At 44.8% G+C, this 27014-nt stretch overlaps 3 protein-coding genes across 4 annotated transcripts in view; 2 read left to right on the top strand and 1 right to left on the bottom strand.

Annotated features, from left to right (window-relative positions):
- LOC124034354 (U5 small nuclear ribonucleoprotein 200 kDa helicase) overlaps positions 1–8612 on the top strand; it is a 16694-nt gene extending 8082 nt beyond the window's left edge. Inside the window, exons 22-44 of the mRNA XM_046347442.1 lie at positions 354–434; positions 566–649; positions 737–843; positions 1800–1918; positions 2040–2194; positions 2322–2511; positions 2642–2815; positions 2996–3156; positions 3283–3510; positions 3641–3832; positions 3999–4177; positions 4311–4462; positions 4563–4671; positions 4803–4911; positions 5016–5205; positions 5342–5506; positions 5661–5782; positions 5958–6101; positions 6275–6451; positions 6573–6733; positions 6957–7038; positions 7145–7237; positions 7427–8612. Of these exons, the coding sequence (XP_046203398.1) occupies positions 354–434; positions 566–649; positions 737–843; positions 1800–1918; positions 2040–2194; positions 2322–2511; positions 2642–2815; positions 2996–3156; positions 3283–3510; positions 3641–3832; positions 3999–4177; positions 4311–4462; positions 4563–4671; positions 4803–4911; positions 5016–5205; positions 5342–5506; positions 5661–5782; positions 5958–6101; positions 6275–6451; positions 6573–6733; positions 6957–7038; positions 7145–7237; positions 7427–7576 (3324 nt within the window). The 3' untranslated portion in view covers positions 7577–8612. The remainder of the gene's footprint in view (positions 1–353; positions 435–565; positions 650–736; positions 844–1799; positions 1919–2039; positions 2195–2321; positions 2512–2641; positions 2816–2995; positions 3157–3282; positions 3511–3640; positions 3833–3998; positions 4178–4310; positions 4463–4562; positions 4672–4802; positions 4912–5015; positions 5206–5341; positions 5507–5660; positions 5783–5957; positions 6102–6274; positions 6452–6572; positions 6734–6956; positions 7039–7144; positions 7238–7426) is intronic.
- On the bottom strand, positions 7884–23659 carry LOC124034355 (probable cytosolic iron-sulfur protein assembly protein ciao1-B). 2 transcript variants are annotated; one of them, XM_046347443.1, is made up of 7 exons: positions 23260–23659; positions 11922–12070; positions 11701–11812; positions 11480–11574; positions 11109–11310; positions 10942–11017; positions 7884–9310 (listed from the first exon to the last, which is right to left on the bottom strand). In XM_046347443.1, the coding sequence occupies exons 1-7, from the start codon at positions 23396–23398 to the stop codon at positions 9076–9078; spliced, it is 1008 nt and encodes a 335-aa protein (XP_046203399.1). In that variant the 5' UTR covers positions 23399–23659; the 3' UTR covers positions 7884–9075. The 2 variants fall into 2 exon arrangements, with proteins under 2 accessions (XP_046203399.1, XP_046203400.1); XM_046347444.1 differs by having other exon boundaries at positions 10942–11014.
- LOC124034356 (transmembrane protein 127) lies at positions 23186–27014 on the top strand. Its single transcript, XM_046347445.1, has 4 exons — positions 23186–23537; positions 23630–24594; positions 24676–24840; positions 25253–27014. Exons 2-4 carry the CDS (start codon positions 24351–24353, stop codon positions 25561–25563), a joined length of 720 nt encoding a protein of 239 aa, XP_046203401.1. The 5' UTR covers positions 23186–23537; positions 23630–24350; the 3' UTR covers positions 25564–27014.

The following is a 27014-nucleotide window of genomic DNA, read 5'->3' as shown; positions in this document are numbered from 1 at the left end:
TGTGCCAGGGGGAGATTATAACAGAACATGGGCAAGATGTTCAAATGTTCATAAATAATAATAATCACAGTAGTTGTCGAGGGTGCAGCAAGTCAATACCTCAGGAGTAAATGTCAGTTGGTTTTTCATAGCCGACCATTCGGAGTATCTCTACCGCTCCTGCTGTCTCTAGAGAGTTGAAAACAGCAGGTCTGGGACAGGTAGCACGTCCGGTGAACAGTTCAGGGTTCCATAGCCGCAGGCAGAACAGAAGGTCAGAAATGTTACTGAATGCTTTTGGCCCAGGTCCACACCAGAAACTGTACAGTAAAATGCTACAGATACATGAATGCTCATGTGGGGTCTTATTTCAGGAAGAGAAGCTCGAACTGCAAAAGCTGCTGGAGAGAGTTCCCATTCCAGTGAAGGAGAGCATTGAAGAGCCCAGCGCCAAGGTATACTACTACTACTACACGTGGCAATGTTGACACTGTACACTGATCAATGATATGGAACACCACTGCAGTATGTATTGCTAGAGCCCTGTTGCTATGAGCCAGTTCTGAGGTGTGTGTTCTTATTACAGATCAACGTGCTGCTCCAGGCTTACATCTCTCAGCTCAAACTGGAGGGCTTTGCTCTGATGGCTGACATGGTCTATGTGACGCAGGTAAGGCTATGTCCATTTGTTCGTTTGATTAGAGAGATGTTTTAAGTATGTTACCAGTATCTGACTGTTAACTATATCCTTCCTCAGAGTGCTGGAAGACTGATGCGAGCCATCTTTGAGATCGTCCTGAGCAGGGGATGGGCCCAGCTCACAGACAAGACCATGAACCTTTGCAAGATGATTGACAAGAGGATGTAAATGAACCATTGCTGTTTATTCCTAGTTTTCACTGATGAACACCTTAGTCACCAGTCCTAGTGAATTATAGTGGACAAAAATATAAACGCAACAATTTCAACGATTTTACTGAGTTACAGTACATATAAGGAAATCAGTCAATTGAAATTAATTAATTAGGCCCTAATCTATGGATTTCTTATGACTGGGCAGGGGCGCAGCCATGGGTGGGCCTGGGAGGGCATAGGCCCATCCACTTGGAAGCCAGGCACACCCACTGGGGAGTCAGGCCCAGCCAATCAGAATTACTTTTTCTCCACAGAAGGGTTTTTATTACAGACACAAATACTCCTCAGTTTCATCAGCTGTCTAGGTGGCTGGTCTCAGACAATCTCACAGGTGAAGAAGCCGAATGTGGAGGTCCTGGGCTGGCGTGGTTACACGTGTGCGGTTGTGAGGCCGGTTAGACGTACTGCCAAACTCTCTAAAACAACATTGGAGGTGGCTTATGGTAGAGAAATTAACATAAAATTATCTGGTAACAGCTCTGGTGGATATTCCTGCAGTCAGCATGACAATTGCATTTCCCCTCAACTTGAGATATCTGTGGCATTGTGTTGTGATATAACGGCACATTTTAGAGTGGCCTTTTATTGTCCCCAGCACAAGGTGCATCTGTGTACTGATCTAGCTGTTTAATCCGCTTTTTGATATGCCACACCTGTCAGGTGGATTGATTATCTTGGCAAAGGAGAAATGTGCACTAACAGGGATTTAAACACATTTGTGCTCGAAATTTGAGAGAAATAACCTTTTTGTGCGTATGGATAATTTTGGGGATATTTTATTTTAACATGGGACCAACACTTTACATGTTGTGTTTATATTTTTGTTCAGTGTACATGACGAGGCTAGAATGAAATGTGATGTTCCTCTGGTCTTCTCTGTCTGAATGTTTCCCTCTCCTACACAGGTGGCAGTCTATGTCTCCTCTGCGTCAGTTCAGGAAGCTCCCAGAGGAAGTCATCAAGAAGATTGAAAAGAAGAACTTCCCCTTCGAGCGCCTCTATGACCTCAACCACAATGAGATTGGTGAGTCTGCTCCGCATTGCACCCCAAATGCCCCACCTTGATCTGGACCCACTAACACTACATGCTCATTGATTCATCCCCGGTTGTTGAAGTTGTCATTGAAAGTGTTTCTGTCCCTCAGGTGAATTGATTCGCATGCCCAAGATGGGGAAGACCATCCATAAGTACGTGCACCAGTTCCCCAAACTGGACCTTGCTGTTCACCTGCAGCCCATCACCCGCTCCACACTGAAGGTGGAGCTCACCATCACACCAGACTTCCAGTGGGATGACAAGGTCAGTGGATCTGTATACTACCCTCAGGCTGTTAGTTGAAAGCTGTTACATGGCTCAGATTAAATTAGGTTTTTCTTACTGTAACACACCCACACATTCATACACACCCTCTCTGTGGCCCATACAGGTGCATGGCTCGTCAGAGGCCTTCTGGATCCTGGTGGAGGATGTAGACAGTGAGGTCATCCTACACCACGAGTACTTCCTGCTTAAGGCCAAGTACGCCCAGGACGAGCACCTGGTCACCTTCTTCGTGCCCGTGTTCGAGCCCCTGCCCCCACAGTACTTCATCCGCGTGGCCTCGGACCGCTGGCTGTGTAAGTGCGACACTCCTCTGGCTAGCTCTTATTAGTAACTTAGTCGATTCAAACTGTGTAAGCAAATCTAAAGTTTTGGAGGAGGTCAATTGAAAATATTTCTCTCTCTCTGCACATATTTCTCTCTCAGCCTGTGAGACTCAGCTGCCGGTGTCTTTCCGCCACCTGATCCTGCCAGAGAAGTACCCCCCTCCTACTGAGCTGCTGGACTTGCAGCCCCTGCCTGTGACTGCCCTGCGTAATGCCGCCTTCGAGACCCTCTACCAGAACAAGTTTCCCTTCTTCAACCCCATCCAGACACAGGGTAAGACACACTCTGAGACTCTGAAGTGTCACCATTTGGGCTAACAGTTTCTCACTGCACCCATCTGACCTCGAAGACCAATGTGGCCCATTCAATGACTTCGATCAGGCCCATGTCTCTATACCTTTGAAGCTTACATTGTGAGTAAAATAACATGTGGTATTCTCTGTGTTTGTCCAGTGTTCAACGCTGTGTACAACAGTGATGACAACGTGTTTGTGGGAGCCCCCACCGGCAGTGGGAAGACCATCTGTGCTGAGTTTGCCATCCTGAGGATGCTGCTGCACAACGCAGAGGGACGTTGTGTCTACATCACACCCATGGAGGCCCTGGCTGAACAGGTTCAAGGATATCAAGATGGAGTGTTTTCAACTTTAACATAATGTTGTTTTTGTCTGACTTCTGATTATTCGCACTTATATTACCTATTCCTTCCACCCTGTTTAACGTCACTCGTGTGTGTCCAGGTATTTGTTGACTGGCACCAGAAGTTCCAGGATGCTCTGAATAAGAAGGTGGTGTTGCTGACAGGAGAGACTAGCACTGACCTGAAGCTCCTGGGGAAGGGTGACATCATTGTCAGCACCCCGGACAAATGGGACATCCTGTCGCGCCGCTGGAAGCAGAGGAAGAACGTCCAGAACGTCAGCCTCTTCATCGTGGACGAGACTCACCTCATTGGAGGAGAGAACGGGGTAAGGCTATGATCCAAACTGATGAAACCTATGTATCCACATGCCTAGTGCTTTGATAGCAACTACACAATGCTTTTTTGACATGTGAAGTAAGCTATATTGATATTCATACTCACCGTCTTGCTTGAAGCCTGTGTTGGAGGTGATCTGCTCCAGGATGAGGTACATCTCGTCTCAGATTGAGCGTCCCATCCGCATCGTGGCCCTCAGCTCCTCCCTGTCCAACGCCAAAGACGTGGCCCACTGGCTGGGATGCAGCACCACCGCAACCTTTAACTTCCACCCCAACGTCAGGCCTGTCCCTCTGGAGCTGCACATCCAGGTCTGTACTATGACTGTAATGTCCTCTCAACCAGTTATATCATCAACCTGCCCTTATCCAAATAAAAACCCCATAAGGTTTTGTCCATAAAATATATTATTATCTGGCTGGATAATATCATATCTGCTCAATTTACCTTAATTGGAATGCCTCTCTCCTCTCTCAGGGCTTCAATGTGAGTCACACCCAGACTCGCTTGCTGTCCATGGCCAAGCCAGTGTACCACGCCATCATGAAGCACTCCCCCTCTAAACCGGCTGTGGTGTTCGTCCCGTCCCGTCGACAGACCCGCCTCACCGCCATCGACATCCTCACCTTCTGTGCTGCTGATGTGGTCCCTCAGAGGTCAGACCCATAACCTTTACACACTTTGATCTTTCTGAGTGGTGCAAGGAGTTTAAACTCTATGTATACAATGTTGGTGGACGTTATAACATGAGGTCTCAGAGCAGTAACAGATGTCCCTGTCTCCCTGTAGGTTCCTGCACTGCACTGAGAAGGACCTGGCTCCCTTCCTGGAGAAGGTGACAGACGGCACCCTGAAGGAGACGCTGGCCAATGGGGTGGGCTACCTGCACGAGGGCCTGTCCACTACAGAACGCAGGATCGTGGAGCAGCTCTTCAACTCGGGTACAACTGGCAACTCCCTTAGACCTGCTGATATAGTACATAGTTAAAGTATAGCAGGTGATTGTTAAATGACATACTGTGTCTGGTCCTCTGTCTGCAGGTGCAGTCCAGGTTGTAGTGGCCTCACGCTCCCTCTGCTGGGGCACAAACATATCTGCTCACCTGGTTGTTATCATGGACACCCAGTACTACAATGGCAAAATACATGCGTAAGTAACACTGTTTATGTATTATATATATTTTTGGCTGTTGTAATGACTACATTTCCTAGTCTATATCACTCAGACACCCCCCTGCCTCAGTTTAAGTGTGTTAGTGACCATGTCCTCTGTGTCCCCAGCTATGTGGACTACCCTATCTACGATGTGCTCCAGATGGTGGGCAAGGCCAACCGGCCCCTGCAGGACGATGAGGGACGCTGCGTCATCATGTGCCAGGGTTCCAAAAAGGTACGTCAGCAATATCCTCTTTTTCTCTCCATTTTCACTGTCACTTTTTCTTTCACTCCATAATTCTGTCATTTTAGAACCTAATCTATTTATCTCAAATCTAGGATTTCTTCAAGAAGTTTCTGTATGAGCCCCTGCCAGTGGAATCTCACCTGGACCACTGCATGCACGACCACTTCAATGCTGAGATTGTCACCAAGACGGTGGAGAACAAACAGGACGCAGTGGACTACCTGACCTGGACCTTCCTGTACCGCCGGATGACCCAGAACCCCAACTACTACAACCTGCAAGGTGAGACAGGCACACCTACAGCACTGGCACTGCTCTCTACTGTTGAAATTCTAGACATGTAGTGTTTTTCCATACCTGTAGTGTTTTTGTCTAGGAGTCTTATGTTAATGTGCTGCTCTCCATCTCTCCCTTCCAGGCATGTCTCACCGTCATCTGTCCGACCACCTGTCAGAGCTGGTGGAGAACACCCTGCATGACCTGGAGCAGTCCAAGTGCATCAGCATCGAGGATGAGATGGACGTGGCACCTCTTAACTTGGGCATGATTGCTGCCTACTACTACATCAACTACACCACTATCGGTGAGAACTACCACAACCAACATCCCATTGTGACTAAATATGGCTTTATCAGTCACATCACCTATGCTGTGAACCACCCCATAGACTAAGCAAATAGAATACATACATTATACAGTATATAACTTGAGTTACTGATATTTTGTGTTTGTATCAGAGTTGTTCAGTATGTCCCTGAACGCCAAGACCAAGATCCGTGGATTGATTGAGATCATTTCCAATGCTGCTGAGTACAAGAACATCCCCATCAGACACCATGAGGACAACCTGCTCAGACAGGTAAACACACTAATTCACGTCAATAATCATAATATGCATTTTTGCAGACTTACCCCACCCAAATAGCCATGTAGAACTGGAAGTAATGGAATTGTGAATTCATTGCTCACAAATACTAATCTGGATGCATTCTATGAAAGTGTCATTAATCAAGTTGTATATGTTGTGTTTTCAGCTGGCCCAGAAGGTGCCCCACAAACTGAACAACCCCAAGTTCAACGACCCCCATGTGAAGACCAACCTGCTGCTGCAGGCTCACTTGTCCAGGATGCAGTTGAGCGCTGAGCTCCAGTCAGACACAGAGGAGATCCTCAGCAAGGTGAATGAGAAGTGAATAAATGCTTTGGTGCAGTCTACACTGTGGTAAATGGACTCTGTAGAGCAGAAAGAGTCTAGTGTGACCTAGTGTTGAAGAGTTCAGAAAGTAGAGGGTCAGAGTTGAAGTGTGCTAGTGTTTTAAAATCTATGTGTATGGTTGTGTGTCCTGTCCAGGCTGTGCGTCTGATCCAGGCCTGTGTAGATGTGCTGTCCAGTAATGGCTGGCTGAGCCCTGCGCTGGCTGCTATGGAGCTAGCTCAGATGGTCACCCAGGCCATGTGGTCTAAGGACTCCTACCTCAAACAGCTGCCCTACTTCACCTCTGAGCACATCAAACGCTGCATGGACAAGGTAACACATCCACTACTGCCTGTTACTCTATTCATTTGTTACACTTCCATTTTCCAGACAAGGGATCATGGCCTTCTTGCTTTGATGTGGATCTTGAAACTGATCTCTCGTATTTCTCAAGGGTGTGGAGAGTATCTTTGACATCATGGAGATGGAGGATGAGGATCGTAGTGGGCTGCTGCAGCTCTCAGACACCCAGATAGCTGACGTGGCTCGCTTCTGTAACCGCTACCCTAACATTGAACTGTCCTACGAGGTGGCAGAGAAGGAGAACATCAAGAGGTGATTTAAATGGGGGTGTTAGATGTAGAGGGGAATAATTGTGGGGAAATAGGTTGACTGAATATAGAGAGATCAGTACCACAGGAAAATGTTTGTTTGCTTCAGAGGTTGTTAATTATAAGGTCTTTGCTACTTACTACGACTGCTCAGTGAATCTATAGACCATTGAGAATGAGAGAAGCAGAGTAAGTGAAGGTGTCTGATCATATCTTTGTGTTTACAGTGGAGGTCCAGTGCTGGTTTTGGTCCAGTTGGAGAGAGAAGAAGAGGTGACTGGGCCCGTTATTGCCCCACTCTTCCCCCAGGTATGGATCATCACCTCCAGTTTGTCAAAACTCCTCTAGTGATTCGTTCAAAAAGCACAAACTCAACAATGACCATGTTTAACCTTTGACTGTGTTGTTGTTTCAGAAACGTGAGGAGGGCTGGTGGGTGGTGATTGGAGACCCCAAGTCCAATAGCCTGATCTCCATAAAGAGGCTGACCCTGCAGCAGAAGGCCAAGGTCTGTTTATAACCCTAACTGGACCTTAGAGCCAATACATGCAAGCATCTGCGTATTTTGACAGTTGCCTACATGTAGGCTAGCATGTAATTTATTTAGTGTCTGAAAGCCCGAAAGTAATCTTAAAGGTGAATACCCTGTGTCAGCAATGCTTGGCCTCATTCTCTGTGCCCTTTTCTCCCATTGCAGGTGAAGCTGGACTTTGTTGCACCAGTGCTGGGCGTTCACAACTACACACTGTACTTCATGAGTGATGCCTACATGGGCTGTGATCAGGAGTATAAGTTCAGCGTGGATGTGAAGGAGGCAGACAGTGATGGAGACAGTGATTCAGACTAATCAGACATCAGATGACAAGTCATTTCTCAATTCAAGCTGGGATCAGTAGAGGTTGTTTGTTTTATACTGAACAAAAATATAAATGCAACAATTTTACTGAGTTAGTTCATATGAAGAAATAGATAAATACATTTCTATGGATTTCACAACTGGCAATACAGATACTATCAAAAAAATGGGCCTCGGGGATCTTGTATTATTGTGCATTCAAATTGCCAATGTTCATTGCCTGTAGATTATGCCTGCTCATACCATAACCCCATCATGGGGCACTGTTTACATCAGAAAACCACTCGCCCACACAATGTATTATCATCATGCTCTTTAATATGCCACACCTGTCCGGTAGATGGATTATCTTGGTAAAAGATAAACGTTCACTAACAGGGATATAAACAAAGCACAAAATGTGAGAAGCTTTTTGTGCACATGGAACATTACTGGGATATTTTATTTCAGCTCATGAAACATGGGACCAACACTTTACATGTTGCGGTTATTTTTGTTCAGTGTAGATGAGTCACGTTTATGGGCTGTTATATTCTATTGTGCTTGAGGTCATTTTCAGACCTTTTTGTTTAAATGTGTTCCAGTTGAGGGTAGTGATGTGTGTATATAGTACCCAATTAGAAGTCTGCTTACATTTTTAGTAAACAAGTCATAGTATATCAAAGATTGTCTCAATTTGTCTAACGGTTTCACAACTCTGCAATCATGGTTGGGTACTTTCTAAATAATCTGTCAATTGTCAAACTGATTACTTTCCCCTTAAATCAGAAGAAAGGATCCATCCATCGTGTGTAATCATAGTGGCCACTGACTCGCTCAGGTGGAACAAGCTGGCGCCTTTCAAGACTAATTTGAATGTCATTGAACAATCGAAATGTATTTTTTTTCCCCTGGCAAAAACTGATTAGTACAAATAAATTAAGTTACTCCCAACCCTGTATGCTATTAAGAGTGAAAAGCTTGTTTTGTTTGCTGGTGAAATACCTTTGTGCTGTCATGGCTTTTCTAATAAAAATGATCCAGACTACTTTGACTGAATTAATATAAATCTGAAGACCATTTTATGAACGATTAATATAAAAGGTGAAAGCAAAGACATTTTCCATCAATGCTTACTAGAAGTGGTTTCTGGAAACATTTATCTAGACATAAGTGTGCTGAATCCCTTGATTAAATAGCTATGACAATTTTATTTTCTTGATATTACAAAACACCATTAGAATGTGTATTGTATTGTTAATCAAATACATAATTATGACATTTAGGGCCTACATTCAGTTTTGAACCACAAGTGCACAGGCAGGTATCAATATAATGAAATCAAAACCACTCTAACCTCATTAAAACAGGTTATTGCAAGAGGAATTAATAATAAACATCATACATGACAATGTCAGTGCTGTTGGCACCCTTGACAGTACAAGGTAAATTCAGCATTGTCAAACACTGGATCTGGAAGTCCTAACTAGCCCAACATACTGTACATGTTCTCAGACCCCAGACTGGTAGTTCCAGACTGCTATCTCCCCATTGTCACTGCAGGAGACAAGGAGCCCAGCCTCCTTGGGGTGCCAGGCTATACAGTTGACATCCTGGGTGTGGGCCTTGGGTACATGGGCAGACAGGGAGAAAGCAGGCTGGTCTGGGTCAGCCGTGTCATCCTCCTTAAACACACGCACTCCGTCATCACCACATGCAGTCGCCAGGGCACCCGTCAGTGGACACCTGAGAACAACCAAAGAGTACTGACTTGGTGAATCTGGCTACATTTTAAAATATGTAAATCTGTTTAAATATAACCTACGTTCCAAAAGTTTGGGGCCACTTAGAAATATCCTTGTTTTCCATGAAAACATGAGTTGCAAAAAGAATAGGAAATGTTGACAAGGTTATAAATAGTGTCCTTCAAACTTTGCTTTCGTTCAAAGAATCCTCCATTTGCAGCAATTACAGCCCTGCAGATCTTCAGCACTCTAGTTGTCCATTTTTGAGGAAATCTGAGGAAATTTCACCCCATGCTTCCTGAAGCACCTCCCACAAGTTGGACTGGCTTGATGGGCACTTCTTACGTACCATACGGTCAAGCTGATCCCACAGCAGCTCAATAGGGTTTAGATCCGGTGACTGTGCTGGCCAATCCAATAGACAGAACCTGACTGCTTCTTCCCTAAATCGTTCTTGCATAGTTTGGAGCTGTGCTTTGGGTCATTGTCCTGTTGTAGGAGGAAATTGGCTCCAATTAAGCAGCGTCCACAGGGTATGGCAAGGCGTTGCAAAATGGAGTGATAGCCTTCCTTCTTCAAGATCCATTTGACCCTGTACAAATCTCCCACTTTACCACCCCCAAAGCACCTCCAGACCATCACATTGCCTCCACCATGCTTGACAGCGTCACGTTCTGCATCTCACGAATGTTCGTTGTGATTCGAACACCTCAAACTTAGATTAGTCTGTCCATAACACTTTTTTCCAATCTTCCTCTGTCCAGTGTCTGTTCTTTTGCCCATCTTAATTCTTTCTTTTTATTGGCCAGTCTGAGATATGGCTTTTTCTTTGCAACTGCCTAGAAGGCCAGCATCCCGGAGTCGCATCTTCACTGTTTACGTTGAGACTGGTGTTTTGTGGGTACTAATTTAATGAAGCTGCCAGTTGAGTACTTGTGAGGCATCTGTTTCTCAAACTAGACACTATAATGTACTTGTCCTCTTGCTCAGATGTACACCAGGGCCTCCCACACTTTCTATTCTTGTTTGGGCCAGTTTGCACTCTTCTGTGAAGGGAGCAGTACACAACGTTGTACGAGATCTTCAGTTTCTTGGCAGTTTCTTTGCAATTTCTCACAGAGAATAGCCTTCATTTCTCAGAACAAGAATAGACTGACGAGTTTCAGAAGAAAGTGCTTTGTTTCTGGCCATTTTGAGCCTGTAATCGAACCCACAAATGCTGATGCTCCAGATACTCAACTAGTCTAAAGAAGGCCAGTTTTATTTCTTCTTTAAATCAGGACAACAGTTTTCAGCTGTGCTAACATATTTGAAATAGGAATTTCTAATGATCGATTAGCTATTTAAAACGATAAACTTGGATTAGCTATCAAAATGTGTCATTGGAACACAGGAGTGATGGTTGCTGATAACGGGCCTATGAAGATATATCTTTTTTTTAAAAGTTTTAAATCTGCAGTGTCCAGCTACAAATAGTCATTTACAACATTAACAATGTCTACACTGTATTTCTGATCAATTTGATGTTATTTGAATGGCCAATTATTTTTGCTTTTCTTTCAAAAACAAAAATTTCTAAGTGACCCCAAACTTTTGAACGTTAGTATATATTTCTATAAAGAGGACTCTCACCATGCAATATCATACACTGTCCGTCCATGAAACCCTGAAAGGGTACAAACACATTTCCAAGCCGCGTCAGTGCCTTCTGTAAAAAAAATAAGTAAAAAAAAAAGTTGCTTTTCCTGACCTTCCTTTTCACCACACCATCTATGGAGCATTGTGTGTATCTTTCTCACCCTGTCCACCTTGTGGCTGACATTCTTTCCAGATCTTCACAGTACAGTCATCACTGCAGGAGGCCAGTCGCTGGCCACTTGGGTCAAAGGTCAAACCCCAGACAGTGGAGGTGTGTCCTTTCAGGGTCGCCCTGCACTCCCAGTCATCATCCTCTTCTTTATAGACACACACATTGTTGTCGTAGCTACATGAGGCGAGGAGCTGCGCAGAGAACATCACTTAGCTTTAGTGGGGGGAGACAGTGAATGCAGAGTACAGAATACTGAAACGATTAGTCCAGAGAAGCCTTGCAATACCAATGGGGTGTCACGAGATTATATAACATTGCTATTAGTACAAGGAGTGAAACAGCATATGAAATAGGCAGTACCTCCTGTGTTGGGTGCCAGACAACATGCTTGACATCCTGTGTATGAGAGTTTACCACACTCACACACTCATACTCATTCTCATTCTCCTCATCCACTGAGAAGGAAAGAGATTGTGAGAGACTATTCAAAACTACATACAGAGAAACAGTTGAATGTTAATACTTGTTTCTCGTGATAGAAATACAAACACATTTTATTCCTATATTGATGCAGCACTAACCTTCCCAGATCCAGACACTCTTGTCTCTACTACATGTGGCCAGCAAGTTACCGGATGGGGCCCAGGCCACACATTTGACCTCATTCTCATGTCCTTCCAACACAGTCAAGCACTGAAAGAAACAGAGAGTGTGTGATGCTCTCAACTAGGGCCATATCTTACCATCATCACCATAAATGCATATACAGTAGTAAGCTGTCCACAGTGACCAGTCCCCTCACCTCAAAATCATCATTCTTCTTTTTCCAGATGCAGGTTGTGGCATCAAAGCTGGCTGAGGCCAGGTAGTTCCCACATGGGGACCATGCCACCTTTCTGACAGTTCTCTGGTGTCCATCCTGGAGCAAGGTCTTGCATTCCCAAGAGTCACCTACACAGATAATCAAATGGGGGTAATTTTTTCCAGTAGTATGCTACTGCAACCTGCAATTTGTGGCGGTCTGGCATGTGGGCTTTCCTGCACCCCCCCAAGCATCCCATTGGTTCCTGCATGAAACACAGGCAACACCGTGTGCTAACTACAATGAAAAATATAAACGCAACGTAAAAAGTGTTGGTCCCATGCTTCATGAGCTGAAATAAAAGATCCCAGAAATGTTCCATAAGTGCAAAAAGTATTTCTCTCAAAATTTGTGCACAAATGTTTACATCCCTGTTAATGATTATTTCTCCTCTGCCAAGATATTCCATCCACCTGACAGGTGTGGCATATCAAGAAGCTGTATAAACATCATGATCATTACACAGGTGCATCTTGTGCTGGGCACAAAAACAGGTCACTCTAAAATGTGCAGTTTTGTCACACAACACAATGCCACAGATGTCTCAAGTTGAGAGAGCATGCAATTGGCATGCTGACAGCATGAATGTCCACCAGAATGTTTCCAGAGAATTTAATGTTCATGTATCTACCATAAGCCGCCTCCGTCATTTTATAGAATTTGGCAGTACGACCAACACTTGCAAACCAAGTGTAGCCACGTAGGCCCAGGACCTCCACATACAGCTTCTTCACCCATCTTCCCTGAGAAACTGTGTCAGTGAAGCTCATCTGCACGCTCGTCGTCCTCATCATGGTCTTGACCTGACTGCAGTTCGGCATCATAAGCGACTTCAGTGGGCAAATGCTAATTTTTAAATGGCCACTGGCACGCTGGAGAAGTGTGCTCTTCACGGATAAATCCCGATTTCAACTGTACTGGGCAGACGCATAGCATCGTGTGGGCGAGCAGTTTGCTGATGTCAATGTTGTTAACAGAGTGCCCCTTGGTGGCAGTGGGGTTATGGTATGGGAAGGTAAAGCTATGTACAATTGCAATTTATCGATGGCAATTTGAATACACAAAGATACCGTGATGAAATTGTGAGGCCCATTGTCGTGCCATTCATCCACCACCACCACCTCATGTTTTAACATAATAATGCATGGCTCCATGTCGCAAGGATCTGTACACAATTTCTGGAAGCTGAAAATGTCCCAGTTCTTCCATGGCCTGCATACTCACCAGACATGTCATCCATTGAGCATGTTTGGGATGCTCTGGTTCGACAGCATGTTCCAGTTCCCACTAATATCCAGCAAATCTGCACAGTCATTGAAGAGGAGTGGGACAACATTCCACAGGCCACTAAAAGCCTGATCAACTCTATGTGAAGGTGATGTGTAGCGCTACATGAGACAAATTGTGCTCACACAAGATACTGACTGGTTTTCTGATCCATGCCCTTGTCTTTTTTTTAGGGTATCTGTATTCCCGGTCATGTGAAATCCATAGATTAGGGCCCAGTGAAGTTATTTCAATTGACTCATTTCTTTATATGAACTGTAACTCTGTAAAATATTTGAAATTGTTGCATGTTGCATTTATATTTTTGTTCAGTGTAGTTTTCGACAGTGTGCACAGCCAACTACGCCTAACAAAATTATAAAGGCAACATCAAATCAAAATGTATTTGTCATATACACATGGTTAGCAGATGTTAATGCGAGTGTAGCGAAATGCTTGTGCTTCTAGTTCTGACAATGCAGTAATATCCAACAAGTAATCTAGCCTAACAATTTCACAACAATTACCTTATACACACACAAGTGTAAAGGAATTAATAAGAATATGTACATAAAAATATATATGAATGAGTGATGGTATAGAACGGCATAGGCAGTACAATACGAGTATGAGTAATTTACATTTACATTTATGTAAACATTATATGAAGTGGCATTGTTTAACTTATTGGTGACGGGGGGCAGTATTGAGAAGCTTGGATGAATAAGGTGCCCAAAGTAAACTGCCTGCTACTCTGTCCCAGATGCAAATCTATGCATTAGTAGTATTGGATAGAAAACACTCTGAAGTTTCTAAAACTGTTTGAATGATGTCTGTGAGTATAACAGAACTCATATGGCAGGCAAAACCTGAGACAAATCCAACCAGGAAGAGGGAAATCTGACGTTTGTCGTTTCATTTAACCTGTTACTCCTACCCCCTATTTTTTCGAACATTCTGTTAAAAATCGCACAACATTTCAGCGCCCTGCTTCTCATGCCAGGAATATAGTATATGCATATGATTAGTATGTGTGGATAGAAAACACTCAGACGTTTATAAAACTGGTTAAATCACGGCTGTGACTATAACAGAACGTGCGTTTCATCGAAAAGCGCAGGACAATCTGATCACTGAAAATGGGAAAATATATCAATGCGCCACTTGCATGTATTGTCTATGGGGAAGCAAATTACCTGGAGCCGAGATTGCAATTCCTATAGCTTCCACACGATGTCAACAGTCTTGTCATTTGCCTAGGCTTTGTTTCTTGGTCAAACAAAGAAGAGACGGCCGATTTCTTCAGGTCTCGGACCGGATATTTTGGTTGAGATTTACCCGGATATTATTTCCAGACGTAAGCCCTATAGAATACACATCGCCTCGTGATCAATTTGATCGCTTATTAACGTTTACTAATACCTAAAGTTGCATTACAAAAGTATTTCGAAGTGTTTTGTGAAAGTTTATCGTCGACTTTTTTCATTTAAAAAAATGACGTTACGTTATAAGACGCTATTTTTTCGTTTATCACACAGTCTTCATAGATCGATATCTAGGCTATATATGGACCGATTTAATCGAAAAAAAGACCCAATAGTGATTATGGGACATCTAGGAGTGCCAACAAAGAAGATGGTCAAAGGTAATGAATGTTTTATATTTTATTTGTGCGGTTTGTGTAGCGTCGACTATGCTAATTATTTTGTTTACGTCCCCTGCGGGTCTTTTGGGGTGTTACATGCTATCAGATAATAGCTTCTCATGCTTTCGCCGAAAAGCATTTTAAAAATCTGACTTGTTGCCTGGATTCACAACGAGTGTAGCTTTAATTCAATACCCTGCATGTGTATTTTAATGAACGTTTGAGTTTTAACTAGTACTATTAGCATTTAGCGTAGCGCATTTGCATTTCCAGATGTCTAGATGGGACACCTGCGTGTCAGGTAGGAGCAAGAGATTAAGTGATTGCCTATCCAATATGCTGTCTCTTTGGAGCCAGATTGCACTTCCCAGGGCTTCCAGCAGATGTCAACAGTCTTTAGAATGTTGTTTAAGGCTTCTATTGTGGAAGGGTGTCGAATAAGAGCTGTTTCAACAAGTGGACTAGGCTGAGGCCAATCAGTTGTTTACTGCGCGGTCACGCCATTCCTTCTTTTTCTTCTATAATGAATACTCTATTGTCCGGTTAGAATATTATTGAAGATTTATTATAAAAAGACCCTAAGGATTGATTGTAAACATCGTTTGACATTTTTCTACAAACTGTAATGGAACACTTGACTTTTCATCTGGATTTTGCGCTCGCGCATTGTGCCTTTGGAATAGTGAACTATACACGGGAACAAAAAGGGAGGTATTTGGACATAAATATGGATGTAATCGAATAAAACAAACATTTATTGTGGAAGAGGGAGTCCTGGGAGTGTATTCCGACAAAGATCAGCAATGGTAAGTAAAGATTTATAATGCTATTTATGACTTTTGTTGACTCCACAATTTGGCGGGTAACTGTATGGCTTGCTTGTGTGGGTCAACGCTGTTCTCAGATTATTGAATATTGTGCTTTTGCTGTAAAGCTTTTTTGAAATCTGACACAGCGGTTGCATTAAGAACAAGTTTATCTTTAATTCCATGTAAAACATGTATCTTTCATCAAAGTTTATGATGAGTATTTGTTACTTGATGTGGCTCTGCAATTTCTCCGGATGTTTTGGAGGGATTTCTAAACATGGCGCCAATGTAAACTGAGGTTTTTGGATATAAATATGAACTCGATCGAACAAAAAATACATTACATTTACATTTAAGTCATTTAGCAGACGCTCTTATCCAGAGCGACTTACAAATTGGTGCATTCACCTTATGACATCCAGTGGAACAGTCACTTTACAATAGTGCATCTAAATCTTAAAGGGGGGGGTGAGAAGGATTACTTATCCTATCCTAGGTATTCCTTAAAGAGGTGGGGTTTCAGGTGTCTCCGGAAGGTGGTGATTGACTCCGCTGTCCTGGCGTCGTGAGGGAGTTTGTTCCACCATTGGGGGGCCAGAGTAGCGAACAGTTTTGACTGGGCTGTGCGGGAACTGTACTTCCTCAGTGGTAGGGAGGCGAGCAAGCCAGAGGTGGATGAACGCAGTGCCCTTGTTTGGGTGTAGGGCCTGATCAGAGCCTGGAGGTACTGAGGTGCCGTTCCCCTCACAGCTCCGTAGGCAAGCACCATGGTCTTGTAGCGGATGCGAGCTTCAACTGGAAGCCAGTGGAGAGAGCGGAGGAGCGGGGTGACGTGATAGAACTTGGGAAGGTTGAACACCAGACGGGCTGCAGCGTTCTGGATGAGTTGTAGGGGTTTAATGGCACAGGCAGGGAGCCCAGCCAACAGCGAATTGCAGTAATCCAGACGGGAGATGACAAGTGCCTGGATTAGGACCTGCGCCGCTTCCTGTGTGAGGCAGGGTCGTACTCTGCGGATGTTGTAGAGCATGAACCTACAGGAACGGGCCACCGCCTTGATGTTAGTTGAGAACGACAGGGTGTTGTCCAGAATCACGCCAAGGTTCTTAGCGCTCTGCGAGGAGGACACAATGGAGTTGTCAACCGTGATGGCGAGATCATGAAACGGGCAGTCCTTCCCCCGGGAGGAAGAGCAGCTCCGTCTTGCCGAGGTTCAGCTTGAGGTGGTGATCCGTCATCCACACTGATATGTCTGCCAGACATGCAGAGATGCGATTCGCCACCTGGTCATCAGAAGGGGGAAAGGAGAAGATTAATTGTGTGTCGTCTGCATAGCAATGATAGGAGAGACCATGTGAGGTTATGACAGAGCCAAGTGACTTGGTGTATAGCGAGAATAGGAGAGGGCCTAGAACAGAGCCCTGGGGGGACACCAGTGGTGAGAGCACGTGGTGAGGAGACAGATTCTCGCCACGCCACCTGGTAGGAGCGACCTGTCAGGTAGGACGCAATCCAAGCGTGGGCCGCGCCGGAGATGCCCAACTCGGAGAGGGTGGAGAGGAGGATCTGATGGTTCACAGTATCGAAGGCAGCCGATAGGTCTAGAAGGATGAGAGCAGAGGAGAGAGAGTTAGCTTTAGCGGTGCGGAGCACCTCCGCAATACAGAGAAGAGCAGTCTCAGTTGAATGACTAGTCTTGAAACCTGACTGATTTGGATCAAGAAGGTCATTCTGAGAGAGATAGCGGGAGAGCTGGCCAAGGATGGCACGTTCAAGAGTTTTGGAGAGAAAAGAAAGAAGGGATACTGGTCTGTAGTTGTTGACATCGGAGGGATCGAGTGTAGGTTTTTTCAGAAGGGGTGCAACTCTCGCTCTCTTGAAGACGGAAGGGACATAGCCAGCGGTCAGGGATGAGTTGATGAGCGAGGTGAGGTAAGGGAGAAGGTCTCCGGAAATGGTCTGGAGAAGAGAGGAGGGGATAGGGTCAAGCGGGCAGGTTGTTGGGCGGCCGGCCGTCACAAGACGCGAGATTTCATCTGGAGAGAGAGGGGAGAAAGAGGTCAGAGCACAGGGTAGGGAGGGCAGTGTGAGCAGAACCAGCGGTGTCGTTTGACTTAGCAAACGAGGATCGGATGTCGTCGACCTTCTTTTCAAAATGGTTGACGAAGTCATCTGCAGAGAGGGAGGAGGGGGGGGGGGGATTCAGGAGGGAGGAGAAGGTGGCAAAGAGCTTCCTAGGGTTAGAGGCAGAAGCTTGGAAGAGACAGAAGAGGAAAATGTAGAGAGGAGGGAGCGAAAGGATGCCAGGTCCGCAGGGAGGCGAGTTTTCCTCTATTTCCGCTCGGCTGCCCGGAGCCCTGTTCTGTGAGCTCGCAATGAGTCGTCGAGCCACGGAGCGGGAGGGGAGGACCGAGCCGGCCTGGAGGATAGGGGGCATAGAGAGTCAAAGGATGCAGAAAGGGAGGAGAGGAGGGTTGAGGAGGCAGAATCAGGAGATAGGTTGGAGAAGGTTTGAGCAGAGGGAAGAGATGATAGGATGGAAGAGGAGAGAGTAGCGGGGGAGAGAGAGCGAAGGTTGGGACAGCGCGATACCATCCGAGTAGGGGCAGTGTGGGAAGTGTTGGATGAGAGCGAGAGGGAAAAGGATACAAGGTAGTGGTCGGAGACTTGGAGGGGAGTTGCAATGAGGTTAGTGGAAGAACAGCATCTACTAAAGATGAGGTCGAGCGTATTGCCTGCCTTGTGAGAAGGGGGGGAAGGTGAGAGGGTGAGGTCAAAAGAGGAGAGGAGTGGAAAGAAGGAGGCAGAGAGGAATGAGTCAAAGGTAGACGTGGGGAGGTTAAAGTCGCCCAGAACTGTGAGAGGTGAGCCGTCCTCAGGAAAGGAGCTTATCAAGGCATCAAGCTCATTGATGAACTCTCCGAGGGAACCTGGAGGGCGATAAATTATAAGGATGTTAAGCTTGAAAGGGCTGGTAACTGACAGCATGCAATTCAAAGGAGGCGATAGACAGATGGGTAAGGGGAGAAAGAGAGAATGACCACTTGGGAGAGATGAGGATCCCGGTGCCACCACCCCGCTGACCAGAAGCTCTCGGGGTGTTCTTTGAACACGTGGGCGGACGAAGAGAGAGCAGTAGGAGTGGCAGTGTTATCTGTGGTGATCCATGTTTCCGTCAGTGCCAAGAAGTCGAGGGACTGGAGGGAGGCATAGGCTGAGATGAACTCTGCCTTGTTGGCCGCAGATCGGCAGTTCCAGAGGCTACTGGAGACCTGGAACTCCACGTGGGTCGTGCGCGCTGGGACCACCAGATTAGGGTGGCCGCGGCCACGCGGTGTGGAGCGTTTGTATGGTCTGTGCAGAGAGGAGAGAACAGGGATAGACAGACACATAGTTGACAGGCTACAGAAGAGGCTACGCTAATGCAAAGGAGATTGGAATGACAAGTGGACTACACGTCTCGAATGTTCAGAAAGTTAAGCTTACGTAGCAAGAATCTTATTGACTAAAATGATTAAAATGATACAGTACTGCTGAAGTAGGCTAGCTGGCAGTGGCTGCATTGTTGACTTTGTAGGCTAGCTGGCAGTGGCTGCGTTGTTGACACTACACTAATCAAGTCGTTCCGTTGAGTGTAATAGTTTCTACAGTACTGCTATTCGGGGGCTAGCTGGCTAGCTAGCAGTGTTTACGTTACGTTGCGTTAAAAGAACGACAATAGCTGGCTAGCTAACCTAGAAAGTCGCTCTAGACTACACAATTATCTTTGATACAAAGATGGCTATGTAGCTAGCTACGATCAAACAAATCAAACCGTTGTACTGTAATGAAATGAAGTGAAAATGTGATACTACCTGTGGAGCGAAGCGGAATGCGACCGGGTTGTTGAGTTCTGTTCGGAAGACGTTGGCTAGCTGTTGGCTAGCTAGCAGTGTCTCCTACGTTAAGGAGGACAAATAGCTGGCTAGCTAACCTTGGTAAATTAAGATAATCACTCTAAGACTACACACTCGAAGCTACACAATTATCTTGGATACGAAGACAGCAAAGACAGCTATGTAGCTAGCTAACACTACACTAATCAAGTCGTTCAGTTGAGTGTAATAATTTCTACAGTGCTGCTAATCAGTGGACGTTTGCTAGCTGGCTAGCTGCTGGGCAGAGCAGTGAAGACTACGTTAGGACGACGAAATACGATAATTACGCAATTATCTTTGATACAAAGACGGCTATGTAGCTAGCTAAGAAGAAATTGCTAAGATTAGACAAATCAAACCGTTGTACTATAATGAAATGTAATGAAATGTAATGAAAAAGTTATACTACCTGCGGAGCGAAATGCGGATGCGAACGCAAACCCCACAGCACGCACGCACGCTTGTATTGTGTAACATTGAGTCCTGGGAGTGTTATCTGATGAAGATTGTCAAAGGTTAGTGATTAATTTGATCTAGATTTCTGCTTTTTGTGACACCTCTGTTTGGTTGGAAAATGGCTGAATGCTAGCGTCCCGAACAATCCCAGAGAGGTTCAAGTGGCTGGTGATACATTTATTACATCAATTTTTCCATTATCAAAGTGGCTGGAGATTTAAGTCAGTATGTTGGCAGCAGCCACTCAATGTTAGTGATGGCTGTTTAACAGTCTGATGGCCTTGAGTTAGAAGCTGTTTTTCAGTCTCTCGGTCCCTGCTTTGATGCACCTGTACTGACCTCGCCTTCTGGATGATAGCGGGGTGAACAGGCAGTGGCTCAGGTGGTTGTTGTCCTTGATGATCTTTTTGGCCTTCCTGTGACATCGGGTGGTGTAGGTGTCCTGGAGGGCAGGTAGTTTGCCCCCAGTGATGCATTGTGCAGACCTCACTACCCTCTGGAGAGCCTTACGGTTATGGGCTGAGCAGTTGCCGTACCAGGCGGTGATACAGCCCGACAGAATGCTCTCGATTGTACATCTGTAAAAGTTTGAGTGTTTTTGGTGACAAGCCAAATTTCTTCAGCCTCCTGAGGTTGAAGAGGTGCTGCTGCGCCGCCTTCACCATGCGGTCTGTGTGGTTAGACCATTTCACTGTTTGTCTGTGATGTGTACGCTGAGGAACTTAAAACTTTCTACCCTCTCCACTACTGTCCCGTCGATGTGAATAGGGGGGTGCTCCCTCTGCTGTTTCCTGAAGTCCACAATCATCTGCTTTGTTTTGTTGACGTTGAGTGGGAGGTTATTTTTCCTGACACCACACTCCGAGGGCCCTCACCTCCTCCCAGTAGGCCGTCTCGTCGTTGTTGGTAATCAAGCCTACCACTGTAGTGTCGTCTGCAAACTTTATGATTGAGTTGGAGGCGTGCATGGCCACACTGTCGTGGGTGAACAGGGAGTACAGGAGGCCTGAGCACGCACTTGTGGGGCCCCAGTGTTGAGGATCAGTGGGGTGGAGATGTTGTTACCTACCCTTACCACCTGGGGGCGGCTCGTCAGGAAGTCTAGGACCCAGTTGCACAGGGTGGGTCGAGCTTGATGACGAGTTTGGAGGTTACTATGGCGTCAAATGCTGAGCTGTAGTCGATGAACAGCATTCTCACATAGGTATTCCTCTTGTCCAGATGGGTTAGGGCAGTGTGCAGTGTGATTGCGATTGCATTGTCTGTGGACCTATTGGGGCGGGTCTAGGGTGTCAGGTATGGTGGAGGTGATATGGTCCTTGACTAGTCTCTCAAAGCACTTCATGATGACGGAAGTGAGTGCTACGGGGCGGTAGTCATTTAGCTCAGTTACCTTCGCTTTCTTGGGAACAGGAACAATGGTGGCCCTCTTGAAGCATGTGGGGACAGCAGACTGGGATAAGGATTGATTGAATATGTCCGTAAACACACCAGCCAGCTGGTCTGCGCATGCTCTGAGGACATGGCTGGGGATGCTGTCTGGGCCTGCAGCCTTGTGAGGGTTGACACGTTTAAATGTTTTGCTCACATCGGCTGCAGTGAAGGAGAGCCCACAGGTTTTGGTAGCGGGCCGTGTCAGTGGCACTGCATTTTCCTCAAAGCGTGCAAAGAAGTTGTTTAGTCTGTCTGGGAGCAAGACACCCTGGTCCGCGACGGGGCTGGTTTTCCTTTTATAGTCCGTGATTGACTGTAGACCCTGCCACATACCTCTTGTGTCTGAGCCGTTGAATATCGACTCTACTTTGTCTCGACACTGACGCTTAGCTTGTTTGATTGCCTTGCGGAGGGAATAGCCGCTCTTTTTGTATTCAGTCATGTTTCCGGTCACCTTGCCCTGATTAAAAGCAGTGGTTCGCACTTTCAGTTTTGTGCGAATGCTGCCATCAATCCACGGTTTCTGGTTTGGGAATGTTTTAATAGATGCTGTGGGTACGACATCACCGATGAACTTGCAAATAAACCCACTCACCGAATCAGCGTATTCGTCAATGTTGTTGTTCGCCGCAATGCGGAACATATCCCAGTCCACGTGATCGAAGCAATCTTGAAGCGTGGAATCCGATTGGTCGAACCAGCGTTGCCCTGAGTGCGGGAGCTTCCCGTTTTAGTTTCTGTCTATAGGCTGGAAGCAACTAAATGGAGTTGTGGTCAGCTTTTCTAAAAGGAGGGTGGGGGAGGACCTTATATGCGTCGCGGAAGTTAGAATAACAATGATCTAGGGTTTTGCCAGCCCTGTTTGCGCAATCGATATAATGATAGAATTTAGGGAGCCTTTGTTTTCAAAGACTTTACCGAGTTACAGTTCATATAAGGAAATCACTCAATTGAAATAGATGAATAAGGCAGACTGGAGGTTATTGTACTAGCTAGCTTGATAGTTAGTGACACCGCGTGTCAGCTAGATTGCTAGCACACTGTCGCTCCATGTGCTAGCTAGCCTGCTAGTTAACTAGCACACAGTGACACTCCCGTCTGCTGTGTACCGGAGTCTTCCTAAGGACTAGATGGCTAAACTAGCAGACTGTCCACTGGCGTACGGCTAGCTAGATAACGTTGTCGCCACCGATCCTACTTATGATGGTTTATCAGTGGCTGGAATCCATCATTATTGTGCATTAATGCCACCTACTGTACTGAAGGGCATTGGCTTCCCGCCTGTCCCTAATTTAAAACTAGAATGTAACTTTTTGAGCAACCAGACCAAATTCACATAGAAATATAGATCTTTCGTTCTCATTGAAATCAAGTCGAAGAAGCGGTAGATCTGTTAAATGTGCTTAAGTTTCCCGTGCTTAAGTTTCACTTTTGGTTTTGTAGACCAACTTCAAACAGTTGAAAATACAATATATGTGGCTTTGGAAAACATTTCACAAAGGTTTAGATGGTACAATGACTGCTTGTTTTGTTACAAACTTAAATTAGGTAAACGATCAGAATTGTAGCAACCAGGAAATGGCGGAGCGATTTCTGCAATGTGGATCTTTAAAAACCAACATAAATATAAAGAGGTGCCTGCAGATGCAGAAATGCCCACATGCAGGAACGCCCCCTTCCATTTTTTGTTTTGTTTCCGCGGGCACACGCTGCTTTTAATGTTAATTTCACAGCGGATTTGTCGTATTTACCTTCCCTTCCCCATATCCGAATGGCTCGGTCACCACCGCATGATGCCAGCAATGTGCCTTTGGGGTTCCATGCCACATACCAACAGCGGGAATCTGGATGCGCATTGAATTTCTGCAGAAGGGCCACAGTGTCGTTCATTGCTAGCAAGATGCTATCTAGCTAGTGACTTGTTATTGGCCACTGATAATGCTGTTACCAAAACAGCAAGCTAGCCGTAGCTATGCAAACGTAATACACATAAACAAGGAAGACAGCTAATATCTACTTCAAATACGAGGTTTGTATATGGTATTTGTAAATAAATTTCGCAACTGACGTTTTACCGAAAATACTCCATATCAACGTGCTACTTTCTCTTCCTCTCCATAGGTAAGTGCTGCCAATCTAAAGTCCATTTGGCTCATTACTGCCGCTATCAGTACACGATAATCATTGCATGTTTTATGGACACGTTGTATCAAATGGCCAAAGTGTAACTGCAGAATATCCCAGTAGGTGGCGGTAATAACAACAAATGTACCTTGGTCTGGTGTAACATTAAATCTAAAATGAAGAAGTGATGATGAACAAGGAAACAATTTTACAGGAAGATAGCTAGTTACTTGGCTGCCTTTTGTTTTTAGCGTAATATCGTTAGTATACGTCCTCATTTGGGCGTTTTAGATTGCTTGAACAGATTTTGAGTATCATGTCTTTAGATTTGATATATTATGGGTGTCAGTTCACGTTACTATTTGTTTGAAGTAAATCAACTAGGATTTTAGACTGCTAGCTAGCTTCTGCTGCTAACAGGCCTACGTCGAGGTCTGAGCTTTGTAGCTAGCTAGACTGAAAATTATTGGTCAATTTGTTTTGTTGTTGAGTAATTTAGCTAAGAGATTACGCATTGTGAATAGACTTAAACCTATTTATTTGACACATTGTTACCAGTTGACCTACACGAACGTTATCGGTTTTAGTTAAGTTAGCTGATAATTTCACAGACCGAAGGACGCTTTGTCAAAACAAAAGCTGTCTGTCATTTGAAGACTGACTTAGCATAGCTATAAATCAGGCACTGACTCCTGGTTGACGACCAAGTGGGAATTGGATGACAATGTATGCACCACCGGGTACCACTGTCCCCGGAAGCCGGCGAAGGAGAGGGGGTACTGCACTTCCCAAGCAGCCAGAGCGAAGCCTGGCATCTGCCCTCCCCGGAGCACTGTCCATCACGGCTCTATGTACGGCATTGGCCGAACCAGCTTGGGTCCGAGTTCATGGAGGGACGTGTCCCAAGCAGGAGCTTGGAGTGGCTGATGTCCTGGGATACATTGACCCGAAACTCCTGGAGGGTAAGTAATGATTTTGCCAACAGTGGCTCAAAGCACCTACTACCTGTGGTTTGTGTTAACTATCACCAACTTCTTCTTCAGATTATTGTGTGAACTCCCAGACCATCTTGCTGCTAAGGGTCATTGCTGCCTTCTGCTTCCTGGGCATCCTATGCAGCTTGATAGCTTTCCTTTTGGATGTCTTTGGGCCCAAGCACCCTGCCCTCAAGATCACCCGCAGATACGCATTTGCCCACATTCTCACAGGTATGAATGGATTTGGGCTGTGGACAAGAGAGGAAATTAGCGATTCAGCTAAAGTGTAACAACGATTTCAAGGCAAAGTATAAACTAGAGCTGGTATGATATCAGTATGGCAATATTTTTCCCAGGGCAAAAATGGAAACACAAAGCAGACAACTCTTTGGTCCTTTAAAAACCTGCTGTATGTAAATATTGTGTGCTATAGCTTGGAAAATAAATACATGTGACTCTGGATGATATATTGATGTTTGTTTCCAACGTTAGGGCTGTTTTGTTAAATAAGTTCAAAATCAATTGTTTTGTTTCTCTGCCACGATACTAATGAGTATCACAAAACTGGCCCTAGTAGAAACAATGGAAATCAAATAATCCCTTTCCTTTTTCCCCTGCCTGCTCTTTCTTTTTATGGTTTTAGTGCTGCAGTGTGCCACAGTAATCGGGTTCTGCTACTGGGCCTCAGAGCTCATCTTGTCGCTACAGCAGCAGCATAAGAAGTACCACGGATCACTCATCTATGTCACGTTTGCCATTAGCTTCTACCTGGTGGCGGGGGCTGGCGGCGCCTCCATTCTGGCCACAGCTGCCAACCTGCTGCGCCACTACCCCACAGAGGAGGAGGAGCAGGCTCTAGAGCTTCTCTCAGAGATGGAGGAGAGCAGTGAAACATATCCTGCCGATTATGACATTGCCAACCAGTTCCAGCCGCCTCCTGCATACACGCCTTAATGTAGCCAGCCCGGCCACTTCTTTCTCTTACATCCATGCTTCTCTATGAGCACATCTATTGGCCTTGTCTCAAACACCTACAGATATGTGATCCAAAAACTGTACCCAATGGATATTCTCTGCAAATACTCTGCTTTCTATAATCAACATCAACACAAATGGACACTTATTTCTTGATTGTGGGTGCTTGAGTGCATGAAAGCTTCCTTTTACGGTGGCAGAGATTCAATACTTGATTCGTGTTTTCACCACTGAAGCTTGGCTTTTAGGAATTTGCATGTATATGTCATTAAGGACTTGACCCTTACATGTAAAGCAAGAGAAACTGGCAATATATGGGGTGTTATTTTAAGAACTGTTGTACGGTTTGGGTCTACACCTGGTTTATTGAATGATCAGATATGGCGTGAGACTCAACATAGTGTATGACAGTGTTTTAAGTCATGGCTTAACAAAGGTCAAGTTCGGAAGTTTGGGCTTTTGACAGTGTGGCAGTAGTATTGGGCGTTGGTTTGAAGTGTTAAATGACCGCTTAACATCGATCATTTGAGTGAACTTTGACTTGCCTGCCATGTGATTATAATTGGACATTTTATCAGTTAAACCTGAAAGGCACCAAGGTTAAACACACTGAATTTTAGACATTTATTTCTCAATTGAAATGGACCATTATTTATTAACTGTCTGTCCCTGGTGTGGTAACTTTTTTTATGTGAATGCAAGGCACTGTTTTGCATTTTATTTAGTCTGAACAGTTGTGCAGTTCTGAACTTGGAAGTCAATAGGTTTTCCATATTAATATTGGTTAATCACAGTAGTAGTAAAAATGGTTGTTTTACATAAACATGGCCAGTGATTGAGGCCCAAATTGTTATGAAAGTAATTAATTGAAATGCCAAGAGAAATGTAAAGTTTCTCATGGTTTTGCAATGTACGTTATTCACATTTTTCGGATGTTGGACAAATGGAGGAACATTATTTTATCTTTTTAACAACTGGCAAAAAAGGGTAGTATGCCATTGTAGATGTAGACTCATCCTCTGTCCACAATGCATTGGTCATTTCATAAATTCAATCATTTCACTCAAATGTATCCAACTGAATGACAACTTTTATTTGTACTTTGTGATTACTTAACTTGAGTTATGTGTGTTGTCTGCATGATTTCTTCCCCGTGATCCTCAGGATTGTGAGAATCTTATTGAAATCGTTTGGGATGGAATATTTCACACAAGTAATCTCAACTTGTGTTAGGATTCAGACTTTTTTTCATGTGAATAATAATCTAGTTGTACAAGTGATTTGTTGCTCTATTGTTTATTTTGATATTGTTTCTTTTATTTTAGCCTTTCTGCTTTTACTTTCATAAGTGTGTAGAAATGTTAAGTAAAATATTGTGGACAGTTTATATATAAAGCTGGTCGTATTCTAAATAAAAAATAAATGTCCAA

Source organism: Oncorhynchus gorbuscha, linkage group LG04 (assembly GCF_021184085.1).
Source record: "Oncorhynchus gorbuscha isolate QuinsamMale2020 ecotype Even-year linkage group LG04, OgorEven_v1.0, whole genome shotgun sequence".
NCBI classification, from domain to species: domain Eukaryota; kingdom Metazoa; phylum Chordata; class Actinopteri; order Salmoniformes; family Salmonidae; genus Oncorhynchus; species Oncorhynchus gorbuscha.
This window is presented reverse-complemented; position numbering and strand designations above follow the sequence as displayed.